The following is a 16236-nucleotide window of genomic DNA, read 5'->3' as shown; positions in this document are numbered from 1 at the left end:
TTATTTTGCCTAGGTGGAACACGGCCTCAAGGACAGTGACAGTAAAGGAAATCATTTGGTTTTTGGAAGTCCGTTCGTGGCGTTTTGGTCAGGGAACTAGTGGGGCCTCCTGTTAATGTGCTAACATGGGACGCGGGGCCTTCCTGCGCTGCGGGCCCCAGGACCAGGGGGAAACGGAAGCCTGACGTGGGAGGTGCGAACTGTTTCATCCTGTGCACGTTAGTGTGCCACCAGACGTCCTGAGAATGAGACAGTTCAACTTTGTTTGACAGGTTGCCGTTCCGAAATTTAGTGATATTATTTTACAGAATAAACAGGAAATGGCCAAAAGCTGTTCTCCTTCAAAAGCCTGATTTTTTATACAACTGTCAACACAGCAATTATTTTGTCTTTTTTTTAAGGTGAGGGAACACGTTCTAGAAATTTTATTTTAAAGAAAGTTTTGAATCCTGTTTAACACTTCTCTTCCTGAAAAAGAGATTTTTTTTTATTTTTAATTTTTGATTTTTTTTTTAGTCAAAATGTCTTCAGATCCTGAGGAAAACCAATGAAGCAGAAAGTAGGTGATTCCAGGGCCAGGTTCAGGAGGGGGGCGGGAGCTCTGAATTCAGACGTTCCTGCTGCGCTCAGCAGACTTGGCCCAGCAATCAAAACCATTTGATTCTGAAGCTGATATTCCTATAACCAGGCAGGTCCCAGCGCATTGTGAGCTCTGAAAAAGCGTAATTACAAACAAAGAATGACAAGAAGCGCACTTGATATAGCTCCCTTCTTCCCAAGATTCACATGAGTGCTCTCACCTGTCTCCAGGAGCCCTCGCCCGGTGGGCGAGGTGATGGCTTCCATCTCTCTTGGAGCCTGGGAGGCCAGCGCGCCCTGAGGTTAAGTGACTAGGTGTGGCCATAAGCGGTCCCTGGCCCACAGTGCCCCCTGACATAATGCATGGAGTTGAGGCATTAGATGCATGTAAGGGCCCAACTCTTTGTGAGATGAAATGCCAAGAACAGAGAGATGACCTCCAAATTTGAAGGGTCCGTAAGCTATGAAGGGAGGGTGTGGTGTGAGGGCCCAGTTGGGAAGAGGATCAATATCACTCTGCTCAAGAATCTGCCATGCAAGCTTTTTCTCATATAGAGAATATCAGCTCATTTTCTTCAAGGAGCAAGAATCCTCCAGGGCCAGGCCTTAAGCCCTAATGGGAGAAGGTATAGTTATCTTGTATGTGTCTGCATTATTTTTCTATTGCTGTACAATGAATTACCGCAAACAACAAATATGCTATGTTTAATAGCATAAAACAATTAATTGCAAGTTTATTATCTTGTAGTTTCGGTGGATCAGAGCTAGATTCTTAGTTGAGTCCTTTGTTTAGGACCTTGCCAGAATGGAATTGAGGTATTTGCCAGGGAAGGGCTTCTCATTGTCGGCTCAGGGTCCTCTTCTAAGCACACGTCGTTGTTGGCAGAATTTCTTTCCTTGCAGTTATATGACTGAGCTCCTCATTTTCTTGCTAGCTATTGGACGGAGATAGCTAGATAGCTCTCGGCTCCCGGAGGCCACCTGCAATTCCTTGCTGTGTCAGACACAGGCAGGACACGGCATGGCTTTTGTTCTCTTGCAGGCCAGTTTGAACTTGACTCTTTGACATTTCACTGTCTTCTAAAGAATCACCTGTTTCAGCCAAGCCTACCCAGAATATTGCTCAAAGTCATCCATAAGTCTTTGTCCTGGATGCCATCACCACCATCTAAACTCTAATCTTCCTGGACTTTTTTCGATGCATTTGGCAAGCATCACATGGTAACTCAAAGCTGGCTGATTATTAACCTGATCACAGCAGTGATATCTCATCTTTCTCTCAGGCCCTGCTCACACTCGGCAGGAGTGGGTCGTATGAGGCATGCACTGTAGGACGTGGGATTCTTGAGGGGCCACTCTGAGACCCTGCTTTCCATATGTCCTGCTGCCCATGTCTGCATTTCCACTTTCCTGTGTGTACTGCTTTGGCTTCCTGTGTCAAATAGCCGTAGCCTCCCAAATGAGCCCTCCTCCCCACTGTCCATCAATATGCCTTTAAAAGACAGAGCAATGTGTTATACGAGGAATTAATCACTAATAATAGAGTTTCAGGTAACATAACGAGCCCTTGCTTTTATATTGTCCAAACTTAGCAGAGTGCCTGGCACTTAAGAATTCTTAATTTATGGGTCTTCAGTAGATGAATATGTGAATGATTAAATGAGAAATACTTTGGGCATCCTCATCAGATTTCATCCATATAAAAGATGCCTACTCCCTCCATATGCAAGGATGATTCCTCCTTTTAGTTTTGAATCACTTTTTCTTTTTCCTGGTAATGCATGCTTATTAAAAAAAACACTTGGGGATTTTCCTTCTATGATTTTATTTTTTATATTTAATTTTTAATCCAAGTGGAACTAAGTTCCCAATATATGGATAAAATATTCCATCCCTACCCAATTAGTCTGTGGTGCATTTTTTCTCCCTTGTATACTAAATTCTTTATATATAAAGCTTCTCTCTGAGCTGTGCTATTTCATTGGCCTGCTTGTCCAATTTGTGAGCCTATTTCAATTATTAGAATTTTTATCCTGTTTTAAGATCCGTCATCATTCTTATTTTTCAGCCCCTTCTCAGCCAGTTCATTAAACGGGGGTCTCTCTTGCTGCCTGCTCTGGCTCTGTAAGCAGTACAGTACTTTTTGGCAAGGTCTGAACAGGGAGCCCCATCCAGGTTTATATCCTACCACTGTTTTCCATAGATCCCCCCCTTTGAGTCCCAGTGAAATGTGAACTTACAATAATAATAACAAAACCTACATAAAAAATCTTACAGTGAGAACGAAAGTGACTTCTAAGAACAACCCACCATGCAGTAGGTGCTTACCTCCTCCCAGCTGGAGGGGAGGGTACTTTCTGAATGTCCAGCCCTCATGCTCCTGTCCCTCCATCCTTATGAGCAGGGACTCTTGAAAGTGTCCTGTACAAACGCTCATATTCAGTGTCTGTGCAGTTCCTTCAAGATTCCCTTTGATCCTGGGAACCCTGGGGAACTTAGAAAGGGGCATGGATCAGGTGGTCAAGTCCACTTTGCCTGCCCTGTCTGGAAGTGCCAGGAAATTTACACCCCTTGCCTTATCCCCAGGGAGCCTGCCCCTGGGCTTTGGCAGCCAGAGAGGGTCCTCCAGCCATGAATGACAGGTACTGGGGGCTGGAAGTCATTCTGGCACACACTGAAGTGATGCTGGCGAGAAGACATGGACAGCACTGTGACAGCATGCGCTGGAAATTAAAGATTGAAGGGTGATTACAATTCCAGGCAGCTCCACAGTACTGAATGATGCCTGCACCTGCCTCGAGGTTGATAAAGGTGACTAGTTGTCCTTAGACAATATACAGCCCTGGAAATCAGGCCTGTGGTGAGTGACGATGCAGCCAGGAACTACCAAGCCCAGAATCTTCCTCTTTCCTGGTGTCTTCCTCCAACTCAGAGAAGCCAGGGCATGCCCTCATTCATTGCTTCATGGAGGGAGTCTGGGGCTGCTCTGTGCTCTTGGGGGCTAGTCAGAAGGAGACAAGAGTGAGATGTGGCTCTGGCCTTTGTAACTCTCAGCTGCATGTGAGAGAGGGAGCCCCAGGGATACCCTGGCCGGTGTGGACCTGGTCCAAAGATGGCAGTATGGCAGTCTTTTATCCCATTCAAACTCCATCCCTGCTTAGCCTTCAACAAAAGAACAGATGGAAGTCCCACCCTGGAAGAGAGCTTAGATATTCTGTAGCCAACCTCTTTATTTTCTAGAGGCTACATGAACCCCAGACAGGAGAGTGATTGGCCCAAGGTCACCCAGCTTCATAGCAACAATCAGACTTGACTACCTTTCTGCCCTCCCAGTCTCCATTGGAAAAACAGGTTGCTACTTGCAGTCTGTGAGGCGGCTATGGGAACCTGTTGAATGCTTTTGAGAAAGACAGAAAGAGATGGTGTTGGGGTGAGTCAAAGGAGGAATCATGGAAGCAATATGACATCAAGGTTACAAGCCAGACCCCGAGTTAGAGTTCTGGTTTTATCACTTTGTGCGTGAGTGGACTTGAGCAACTGCCTTGGACACTCTAAGCCTCGTTTTCTCATGTCTAAAATAATGACAATAGTGTTTTCTCAGGGACTTTTTGAAGAATTAAGTAAGATGATGTACCTGGAGTGCTTAGCTCCAGGCCGGGCACCCAGGTGTCACTAGGGTAAAAGATTTCCATATGGGCCCTAAAACAACTGTGTTGAACGCAGGCCCCCAGGGTAGCACCAGGTGCCCACCTGACGTGTCCCTTTGCCTTTCTAGTTCCAGAGCCCTGGAAGAGCGGCAGAGTGGGAGAGCGTGGCAAGAGAATGAAGAAACCAACCGCCCCGGAGAAGCATGAGGTGGCAGTGGGGCACTCGGTTTAGAGGGCTTTGGCCGGCGGCCCCATGGGCAGCGCTGCTGGCACTGGGCCTGCCCGGCTGGGTGCTGGCCGTCTCGGCCACGGTGGCCGCTGTGGTCCCAGAGCAGCATGCTGCCTCAGCTGGCCAGCCGCCCCTGGACTGGCTGCTCACAGACCGGGGCCCCTTCCACCGCGCCCAAGAGTATGCCGACTTCATGGAGCGCTACCGTCAGGGATTCACCACCAGGTACAGGATCTACAGGTGAGTGGGGACCTCCGGGACCAAGATGGGGCCTTCCTCCCTGGGAACACAACCAGGCAGGTTGCCCAGTGTGCTGGCCCGACGGTGACAGCAGCCAGAATGCCCTCCAACTGAACTAGAGGTGACAGCTGGAGGACACCAGGAAGGAAAAGAAACCACCATGTTGGTTTTTAAAACAGAAAGACGAAAACACATACAAGCTGGAGAGCCTGCCGATGCCTCCTGGGGAACTTAGCAAAAGGGTTTCTATTTATAGGTTGTGCTGCTTATAAATTGAGGACAAATCAGGCGGCATGGAGTCAGCATGTGGCCCGAGCTGCCATAGGAGGTCAGAGTCAAACGCTGGGGCCCGGGTTTTAACTAATGGGTTAGATACTTTTATGAGTCGTAATTACTTAGACATGCAAATGAAGGAAGGGACACTCAGGCTCTGGCCTTGGGGGTCTGCAGAGCTCTGTGGGGTCAGGGGCAGACCTGCCCCGCCCTCGTCAGCCCCGAGGGCCCAGCAGCCTGTGCATGGAGATGGGTTGGACCTTCCAGCTGCTTAGTCCCATCTCGAGGAGCCTCGAAGCTGAAAGTCACCACTGAGTCCTGCTGGGCCATCTGGTGTGGGATAAGCCAGGTATCTACTCCGGGCTGCTGGGCCAGGGCCTCCGAAGTAGAAGGCTCCTCCAAGTTCTCCCCCTGGGTGGCCCTGCAGGGCCCAGGGCCCCCACAGGTGAATCCCTGATTGCAAACTCCCCTGTGACCCCTCTGCCCACCTACCCCTCGGCCCACCTGCCCCTCGGCCATGCTCCTTTCCTCCTCACTGTGTCTGCAGAAGAGAGATCTTCACATAACCCTGGGAGCTTCACTGAACTTTCTTTGTTCAAAGATATTTATTTTTTAATTATAAATTAGTTGCTCATGCAAAAAAAAGGGGGCGGGGGGAGTGGAGAAAACATGCAAAAGCACAAAGAGACAAGAACACAAAACCACCCATTCTTTTAGCATCTGGAGTTGGCTATTGTTAACATTTGAGCATGTGCATTTTCAATCCTGTGAGCAGACTAGTGTTTGGGATCTCTGTGAACTTTGTGTGGCTTATGTAAATCCTTCCAACAACGCTTTGTTAGAAGAACAATTACTTTCCCTTTTCTAAACATGAGGAAATTTAGGCCCAGAAAAGTTGTGCCACTTGCTGAAGAGCACACAGCAAGTCAATGGTGGAACAGGATCAGCCCCCAACTAGTCAGACTTCAGAGTTTGAGTTCTTAAAGTAGAGACAGTTTTCTGTTTCTGGGAGTTATTTTAACATCTGCAGTAACCAGGCAACCTATTTAGGTTAGGACAGGGCCTCAGAAATAAGTTCTAGGAGTATTCAGCACTAAAGATCCCCAAAGTGTAAGAGAGCAGCTGTTTATGCAGGGCACTGGCCTGTTTCATAATTTCCGCACTTGACGGCAGACAAAGAGGCAGACACAGATATTTGAGGGTTTGGTACCTCGTGGGTCCAGAGGTATATGGAAATGAAGTCTTGAGCTCAGGCGTGGCCTGCCCGCCTCTCCTTCACACTGTGCTGGCTCCAGTCTGGTCCAGGAAGGGACTGTGGCTCACGCTTCCTGCTTCAGTGGCTCTGGTCCTTGTCATCCTCCAAAACCTGCAGCACAAATGCACATCTAACCACTGACAGGAGAGGCCAGCTCAGCCTGGGACTGTTGACACCTGCTCAGGTGGAAGCAGATGAGAAGAGCTACGGAGCAAGCGAGAACCCCACCTCCAGTAAATGTCTAAGAATCTAGACGTGTGCCCCCACAGTCTGCTAATAAGGCAAAATTCAGAGTAATCCTTCCCTTATCAAAGAATTTATTTTTTCCATCCCACTGGGCAGGGGGCTGGGATCAGAAAATCTACTCTAGGATGTGCTAAGCAGAAAATTCTTCCTGTCTAGTAAAATAAAATTCAATGCACCTTAGAATATTTGGTGGATCCCAAATCTCACAAAAACATTGTTGTCACAAAAATAATTTTTTAAAGTGTATTGGAAGTGAAGTCAGGCTGAGGATCTTAACACCCCTGCCCGCTCCAGAGGGCTTCAGGAACTCAGGGAAGGAACCATCAGCCTCCTCCTCCCCTCAGTAGGTTTTTTTTGTCACTAAGCCCCAGTCCCATGTCTGGGCAGCCTGACAGCCAGTTAACGGCTGGGCGTCCGCTGGGAGCAGGCCTGTGGGGAGCGTCCGTAATCACTTCTGCACCATCAACCGTTCTATCAGTTGGTAATGGTTTTCTGATCATTTAATGTGACAAGCTCTTACGCTGTGCCATTCTGTTTCTCTGGGGTCAGTTATTGCACATGAACCTGTACTTGGGGAAACAGTAACCAGTCATTCTGACAGGAATGCAGGATTCTGATTTGTGACCCTGGTGGAGTGAGAGAGGATGGTCACACACCACTGCTCCAGGAGCATTCTGGGAGTTTTGCCTTTGGTTGTTAAGCAAAACGGCAGTCCCGTAAGCACCGTAGCACTGTCTGTGTTATTCCACTGGGAATTCTCTTACCCCTTCCCCTTGGTCTTTAGGGCCAATTGCCTCTGGCAAAGTCAGGACCTTGCTTACACTAACTCAAACAGGGCACAGAAAACTGGCAAAATATATATGGAGTCATCCCCTAACCCTTCTCCTACTATCCGAAAGGGCAGAGGGAATCAAGAAGCTTACAGAGAACACCAATAATGCTTTTTGAAGAGATAACGGGTCTCGGGCTGAATTAGTATTTCATTTCATTCTTTAAGGGAGCTTTTGGCACCTGGCAATCAGATGATATCCCCATGTGCCTTCTGTATGACAGTGGGGCTGGACTCGGGTAGAAAAGAGTGAGACCTCCCTGTGGGGCTGGAATCCTTGGTGCAGAATCACTTGAAACTCTCACACACAGGACAGAGGCCCTTCACCCACTGTACGGCAAGGTTCTCATATTGAACCCCCAGTTCCACCTTCTCAGCTGGAAATCTGGGTGAGCTCTGGCTTTGAGGAGGTGACTAGTCATTCTGGACTTTCTCCAGCCTCTCTGACCATGGCCCCTAGAGAGCGTCATGCTCTCCTGAACATGTTTGTATTCCAGTCGGCGAAGGAGCTTCAGGGTGAAGAATCTAGAGCCAAGGGACTCAGGTTCTATCTGGAGCACAATTACCTAATTTCCTTGTTTCCCATTTTCCTTACTCATAAAGTGAGGATAATAATAGTGCCCATCTAATGGATGGATGGGGTAATTAAATGAGCTAATTGATGTGAGGCGCTTAAAACGGTGCTTAGTAAATATTACTTATTATTAGATTGTCCTCAATAAATACTAGACTATGCAAGCATGGGAATGCAGTGGGAACCAGGGGTGCTGTCTTTACTGCACTGTCTACTGACCATCTATATTAGGAGAACTGTTCTCTTGTTTGCCTTTTTAAAGCACATTAACCCTTACCCCTCAATCTGGCTCTTCACTGGGAGAGGAATTCAACTGCAAAACGATTGACTCCTCTCTGGGGCGTGCTCTTACTGGCTGCAAGGCCTGGTGGAGGAAGCAAGATGGTTTCCTGCACATATTAGAGCTGCCATGAGTCACACTCCTGCTCCTAACGTCAGGATTGCTTAGAGACTGGTCTCTGTTGGCGCCCTGGTTGGTCCCGGGGATGAAGTGCACAAGCTCAAAGTGGTGCTCTTAAGAGGAGACAATCGGATCTCCCAAAGAACAGGACGGGCTTGGGCATCTCACCCAGCAGCTCTATGACTCCATTGATCTTCATCAGCCTCTCACATGTCCTCTGGCCCCATCAGACCAAGAGCTGAGCAATCAGCCCACTGCTCAGACACCATCTCCTAATTGGTTAGGGTAAGAGCTCGCAGTAGAGATCCTGTCTCCAGTTCCATTTGTGACCCCAACTGCCCCCTCCCTAGCCCCCACTACAATAAATGCTTGAGGAACCAGTCCCTCACAGCAGGGCTACAAGGCAGATAGGGGCTATTAGGGTCTAAGGCAGTGAGACAGAGTTGTTCAAGGTCAGAGACTAGCCAGTCACAGCCAGAAATAGCACTCAGGGCTCCTGACTCGGAGTCTCCTGCTCGTTACTCGGGGCCACGCCACTTCCTTTTGACTGGTAAGTGCATCTTCATCATCACACGCAGCCTAATCAGGCACCTAAATTGAGCTGATGCAAATGTAAATATGGTTTCTCGAAACACTCTAGCAGTAATGTTCCATTCTCTCTTTGCTACAAATCAAAGTAATGAGCAGTCTGGCTTTTTTTTTTTTTATTTCTTTTTGTATTAAGGTTTTAATAGAGAGATAATCATGGGATTGGAAAAAATCCAAGCCACTATGATGAAACACTTAAAACTCGGAAAGAATAAATTAAAATCGAGAAAGTTAGAAATCATACAGAACAATGCATGGAATATGGTGGTTGGGAGGAAAGCAAGGCTGGGTGTGAATACTGACCTCGGTCCTCACGACCTCCAGTTCTACCTACCTTTTTGTTTTGGAAAGGGAGGGTCTGGGGATACGTTAGAAGTCTTCTGGGAACAAATCAGAAAAAGAAATTAAATAGATATCTCCATTGACAAAAGGGGACATTGTATTCTGGGAAAAGTTTGCTAATTTTAAGAACCCAGCAGAGCGGGGGTTCGGGGTAAGTGGGGGTACAATCTGAGGGTGGGGTGAATGGCCACAGTTATCAGGGCAACAAAACTCTCTAGCAGGCTCCAGAGCAATGACCCTCAAGAAAGACAATCCGTTTGGAATTTGACAGGATGAAAAATAAGATGTCGTGATACCTTAGGTGTGAGGGAAGTGAGAAATAGAAAGAACCGAACATCAGATCCGTACTGTTCACCGGGTGGTCTCTGGACCTGCAGCAGCAGCAGGGCCTGAGAGCTTGTTAAATGGGCAGAACCCCAAGCCTCGCCCCAGACCTACAGAGTCAGAATCTGCATTTGAACAGGGTTCCCTGAGGCCCAGTGCTGCATTGAAGTTTGAGGGGTACCGGAGACCTGGGAGACCTGCTGAGATGGGGAGGGAGCAGGAAAGGCCAGGGTGGAGGAGGAGAGAAGGTGCCCGGAAGGCAGCACCCCCATCATGCACTGAGGCAGGAGACGATGTACAGGGGATGTTACAAATGAAAGAGGAGAGAAGTCAGGGGAGGTTAAATTTAGGCGTTATTAGTACCAAGACGCATGAACTCATCAGAGTACTTAGAGCAGCTGGGGGAAAAGTTTAAAAGCAGAAAAAGCTGCAGGGCCTCGGAGCAGCCCGTGGGTGCCTCCTGGGAGATGGGGAGGTGAGGAAGCGGGAGCAGCTGTGGAAGCAATCACGGGAGGAGCTCCAGAGCCGGCTTATCATCCGGACCACGTCTCACCCACTAACAGATACTGATTTGGATAAACAGCGAGCCCTGGGAGAGGCACCATCTCCAATTAAGAGATCACAATCCACGTAAATAAAAGGCAACCAAAGACAACCTCAGTCTGCTTAGGTAAATCCCAGTGATTTCTTCGACGTTTGCCACAGCTACTGAGCAAGAGAGAGGCGTGTTATCCTGTGACTGCAGAGCTCCTCCCGGGAAGCCAGGGTTGTCAGGTGGATGGGTTGGAGGAGGAAGGAGAGATGACCAGGATCCAAGAAAACTGGTTGATCAGTTGATCTCTGAAATTCTCACTGGATTTCCATTTTAGCTGCGAGGGAGTTTGTCAGGACAGGAAAGAAATGGTTCATCAACTGATATTGTGCTTCAAATGAGAACAAAATGCTGGGCATGCAGCTCAGTGGTAGTGCTTGCCTAGCATGCACAAAGCCCTGGGTTCAATTCCCAGCGAGAGAGAGAGAGAGAGAGAGAGAGAGAGAGAGAGAGAGAGAGAGCCAAATTCAAGTCAATGTTGCAAGGATAGGCTTGCAGGTCTGGTCACTGACACTCTTTCCCAGTCCACAGGTGTGAGTAGGTAGGAGAGGGACAGAACAGAGTGGTTAGAAGTTGCTTTAATCCAGAGTCCAGTGCTGGTGCCGTCCCACTGACATACAAATACTACTCTAGATCGTAGACCTGGCTAAGGTGATTTAGCCAACTTCACCAAGAAATTTCATTGCAGAAGTGTCTGAAAGATGAGAACCAGAATATCCTGGTCTGGTTATGGAGACACGTCATTCCTGGCATAGAAACATACCAGCACAACAGACTACACGAAATCCCTGTCACAGAGACGCACAGAGAACTAAGTGGAAAAGTGATCTGCTCTCTTAAAGCCAGGAGAAAGGGCACCTAGACAAACAGCTACAGTTCAAGAGTGCAATTAGAGGAGGCGTCGTTCCTTCAACAAGTGGCTTCATGGCCAGCTCTGCTTATGATTTCACTAGATTCCGAGAGGAGACTAGGAGCCGGGTGGATAGAGTTCTTGTCCCAGTGAAACTTCCAGAGAAGTCCACCTGAAGAAAGTGCTAGACTACTGTACTGAAAACTAAAGGGTCATGTACAGGTGAAACCTGACCGGTGGCTGGCGGCTCTCTAAGGGGCACGGCAGACACAGCCGCAGTATATCGGGGGTACAGAAGTGGTTAGGTGTGTTAGACTCATGTATGAATATGCCGCAGTGAGAACCACTGTTCTGCATAATTCCCATGCTCTGATTTTTAAAAAGGTGTGGTCTAGGAACAGAGCAGTCAGCCCCATGCTTGTAGTATGAATGCCAAAAAGTCCCTCCTTTTCCTATCCTTATCCTATTTCTCCAAAATGCCCAAAATGTCTCTGACACTGAGTTTTTTCGAGGGTACAATTTCCAAAACTCTCACACAGAAGGGCAGACCATTTTCCCTCATTAGGGGTAAATAATATGAAGTAAAAGTAGTTATGTGTCTAGGGCAGGTAGGACCAAAGGTCATTTTCCATTTCTACTTTGGAAAAATGGAGTGTAAATACTCACCCAGTGAGAAAATGGCAAGTGAGTGCTTTAAGATCCTATAAGGCCACGGTTCCAATGAAAACCTAGCATCATTTATGCTTAAAAAATTGAATCAAGAATAACTTTGCAAACCATGAATTGCTCATGAGGTCCTCTCACAAGTATTTGTGGTACACCTCCTTTGGGCAAAGCATTTTTCTGGGCTCTATAGCAGGATACAAAAGATGAAAACAACAGGCTTCGACTGTTTCCTGGGGGGATGAACATCCATTTTGAGTGCTAACAGGCAAACCTGAAAACACAGTGGAATATAGCACCTCGAGCACCAAGGAGAAGACGTTTAATACCTTCTCAGTGACCAATGGACAGATGTGGACCCTAGGTGCTAGGTCAGAATGAACCTCAGCATGGCGGTCTCAAGTTCCCCCAGACAGGATGACGGTTGCCCCCAGTATTTTCCATCTTTTGGGGCTGCACCCAGATTAGCCAGCCTAGTCTGAGATAAGATTGCAGAAATGGTCTCTGAGGAGAAAATAAAAATGTAAAAGTAAAAATGTCCTAGACGTGAAGGGAGCTCAGGATGGCTCGGGGGAGAGGGGAAGATGGGCTTTGTTTTCAGAGGAGATTTCATGGAGAGATCTTGAGTCAGTCAAGCAGAGAAAAAGAGGATTAATTTTTGATTTGAGAAATAATTAATTTTATTCATGAATGAGTTGCTACTTAGAGACCCACACTTGTAGGAAGGAGCGAGGAAGGCCACATTTGGAACCTGCCAGGACGGCACACGCAGGCGGATGGGGACACTGGCTAGTCATGTGCTCTTTTTTTTTTGTTTTGTTTTCTCTTCAAGAGAAGAGCTTTTTCTGGGTCAGAGATTCTCACTTTTTTTTTTTCTTTATTCAGCTTCTGCCACATTTCTCCCACCTCAGAGCTTCCCACATCTCCCACAAGAAAATTATTTCAGTACATGGAGCTTGGAACAGTAAGTGGCACGTGGCGTGGACTTTTTTCATTCAGCACGTTATCTAGGGAGCAGCTCGGTGTGCTGCTGGCCGCTCCACAGTGCTGGGGGCACCGCTGGGCCCCAGGGAGCTTGGCCCTCAGGGGAGCCCCAGGAGGGGACGCTCTCGGATGTGGGCTGAGGTCTGTGACGTGGTGAGGGGGCACGTGAGAGGAACCTCCCTTCTCCTCCTCCAGGATCAGAAGCAGGCGAGGTGTGCACCGGCTGCTGACGGCCACCTGGCCTGCAGAGGAAGGTGTGGACCTCAGTGTGAGATGGGGATCCCAGTCCCCCAATCCCACAATCCCACCCCCGCCTCAGACTAAAGACAACGGGACCTCGCCCGTCCACCCGACTGGCCCCACCCTAAGTGAAGCCCCTCGAGGAGACTTCCCTGGACTGTGTGGGCAGGAGGCTCCGAGGACGCGCAGTCAAGGGGGCAAACAGCAAGAGGGAGGAGACAACCAGAGGGTGTCCACTGAAGGGCGTGTGTGTCCCAAAGACCAGGGCCCTGTGAGCGAGGGTCTCAGGCAGCCTCCCGCAGACCAATGGAGCTGGCTCTCCCCAGGCTCCCTGATCTTCCCCTGCACAGGGAAGAAGAAGGGGCAAAGAAAATAGATGGCTCTGAAAGGACGGAACCGAGTAGGCCAAATTTCTATTTAACTTAGGGAGGAAGCAAAGACTTGTCTCTAAGCTAATATTAATACATTAATGAATAATAATAGCCAATGAATACTGAAGGGTCGTCATATGCCTAACTTTTTACCAAGTGCTTTATAGATATTACTTTAAATTACTCTAATAGGAACCCTACAAGGGTGTGCTCTTCGTAGCCCATAGTGTAGACGAGGACACTGGGTTTTAGAGGGTGTCACACATCTGGGAGGAGGCACGGCCAGTGCTTAACCCATAACATAGAGGACAAATAAGTCACTGAGCCTAGGGCGCTAAGTGCCCTGAGAGAAGTGGTCCCCTGTTGTACCCAGCTTCCTGCTGGCACCCCGACAGATCTTTGGGATGCAGAAGACAGCTCCTGGGGGCTGGAAGGGGGCTCGCCCCACTTAGAGACCTGGTAGTGTTTTGTTTTGTTTTTTTCCACCAGAAATCCCATCTGCACTTGGGCTCTGGGGAGCCCTGAGTGGGCGGGAGCCCCAGATGGATCTTCCTGAAACACTGTACTCATGGCAAATTCCGCATGTGTTAGCTCTGCACCCAAGGTGTGTTTCTCGGAGGATGCAGTGTAAATCGAATTTCTGTAGATAGAGTCCTCCACCGGAGGGACACTTAATGCCATTTCCAAGATGCAATATCTTATTTCTTGCCTGGCAGTGGTTTAAAAAATTCAGCGTTAAGTGAATCCCTGGCCCCTGACTTTAGGCTCAAGTAGGTTCTGATTTAAAAACATTCGTGTGCACTAGGAAATGTCTTCTATCTCAAGGAATATTTTTTATAAAGCCAGAGAAACCCGAAGTGCTGCAGACAACTATTTATTGGATGACTTTACAAATGTGGATTTTTTTTTTTTTTTTACAGTGACAATATTGTTATAGTCTCTGGGACAGTCCCACTTGCTATCACATCCATGGCATAACATGTAATCAGATGAGGGAGTGAAAAGACCAAGAGGCTGGGATTCCTGAATCACTTGGAGGATCTGTGGGCCTGGATGTGGGCAGATTAGGGCTGCTCTAATCAGGGCACGTTTAGGGGGAGATGCAGGAATCTGGTTGGGCTTCTCAGCCATGTCTTCCCTCTGTCTGGTTTAATGCTCCACGATTCTGTCACCCCGCCAGGCTCTCCCACTGCTCCAGAAATGTCCTCTTTCCCCCACTTTCCACAAAGAGCAGACAAGCTGTGGCCACCAGAACGAGTCCCAGGGAGCCAGAACCCTCACTGGCCGGGCAGGAGGCTCTGTTGGGGGAGGAGGGGGCAGCCCCAGCCAGGCTGCGCTGAATCCTTGGTCACAAGCCCCGGGACCTGGGAGAATTCTCATTTTCCCTGTGTGCCACGAGAGCCTGGGCCCCACCTGGGGACATGCCAGTGACGGAGGACGGACAGGAAGGAAGGCTCTTTGGGGAGTGCCTTCTCCCGGCTCCACAGAGGCACGTCAACGCCACCCGCTCCCTCGACGACGACGTGGGCCACAGGTTGGTTTACTAGTAACAGCAGTAAACGTGCGCCAGGAAGCCAGCCCACAAAGAGGGCGGGGAGAGGGGGCGCCGGGGCGTCCTGCAGCTGGCCTGGGCGTGGACATGGTCTCATCCCAGAAGGAATGTGACTGGAGGTGGTCCCTCGGCAACCACTGCACAGAGCAATGTGTGTCTGGGGCACGCGTGTCACAGCCAGGCCAGGAGATGAAATCCAGGCCTCTCTTAAGAGGCAAGGACAGCGTCCGGGTGCTCAAGGAAGTCCAACGACAGGGGACAGCAGATCAGAACCAAGGGACACCTGGATCTGCGAATCAGAGGGAAGCTTCCGAGTCACCGTGTCCCACCCAAACCTGACAACCCCTGTCCCAACCCCAGAGGGGGACACGCAGCCTCGGCTTGGGCGGCTCCTGCCATCAGGAAGCCAACTTGGGTTCAACAGCCCCAGACACTGTAAAGATCTTTCTGACCCGGAGTCGTGGTCTTTGTCCCCAGGACTTCACCTGTTGGTACTGACCCCGCTTTCTCATCTCTACAGCAAGCCAACTGCCTGTCTTCACAGCAGTCTCCAGACATTCGAAAACAGCTATTATTCTCCCAGATTCTTAGGCCTGTTCGCGCTCGTGACTCCCCCAGAGCTGCTGCTGTCTCCTTCCCCTCCTCTCACGTGGCCTCTCATAAGCTGCCCTCGTTTCCTTCCCCCCCAGCTCTCCCTGCTCCATCTTTCTTCATACAAGAGATCTATGAGATTTCTCTTAACATCCCGTTTTCTTCCTAAACCGATTCTAGTTCCTAGGGACCTTCCTTGCCCGCTCACTCTTCAAACTACTCCAGAATCTCGTCACGAATCTTTCCCGGTTCCCCGTGTTGGAGTTTCTCGGGCCAGGGGGTCCTGGCGTCCTGGGCAGTTTGGGACTTGAAGCAGGGTGACCGTGCTCTGGAACTGAGGCATCGGCTCAAGGAAAGCTGGAGATGTGTGTGGAGAGGTGTGTGGACAATACCGAGTTCTCCTCTTTTTGCTCAAGTGAAATGTAGGCAGATCCTGACTTTCATTTCTGGTCTCCTCACCTGTTCGGTTTGACTCTGTCCCTGGTTTAGTTTCCCTGGTGATGATGGCAGGAGGGGCCCGTCTGCGCCCTTTTGCACTTCCGGCCCCCCTGCTCTTCGCCTGCCCCCACCAGGGCGCTGGAACTCTGGCCCCGTCTCCATCCCTGGCCCCGTCTGCGCACAGTGTGGCTCCCACCCCAGAGCTGCCTGACCCTCCGGCCTCTTCCCTCTTTTTCTGGCTTCATCATTTAACACTTGAACTTTTCTCCAGTTCAACTTAAAGTTCACTGTCGGTCCCTCTGTAACCGAAGGATGAACCCCCAACCCGCTGTCTCCGCACGGCCACTTTGAATCCTCCTGCTCCTCTTGTGATGAGTGGTCAGTGAGCACCACCACCCTGTCCCCTGGGTAGGCCCCGTCCTGTCTTCC

The 16236-nt window shown here is 49.3% G+C and overlaps 1 protein-coding gene across 2 annotated transcripts in view; it reads left to right on the top strand.

The window, feature by feature from the left end:
• Positions 1-16236, top strand: part of Brinp2 (BMP/retinoic acid inducible neural specific 2) — a 98568-nt gene that overhangs the window by 47140 nt on the left and 35192 nt on the right. For both annotated transcript variants that reach the window (XM_027934966.2, XM_071600285.1), the window contains exon 2: positions 4355-4695. In XM_027934966.2, the coding sequence (XP_027790767.1) occupies positions 4430-4695 (266 nt within the window). In that variant the 5' untranslated portion in view covers positions 4355-4429. The remainder of the gene's footprint in view (positions 1-4354; positions 4696-16236) is intronic.

This window comes from Marmota flaviventris, chromosome 12 (assembly GCF_047511675.1).
Source record: "Marmota flaviventris isolate mMarFla1 chromosome 12, mMarFla1.hap1, whole genome shotgun sequence".
Lineage (NCBI taxonomy): Eukaryota > Metazoa > Chordata > Mammalia > Rodentia > Sciuridae > Marmota > Marmota flaviventris.
Note: the sequence above shows the minus strand (reverse complement) of the source record. Positions and strands in the feature narration are given on the sequence as shown.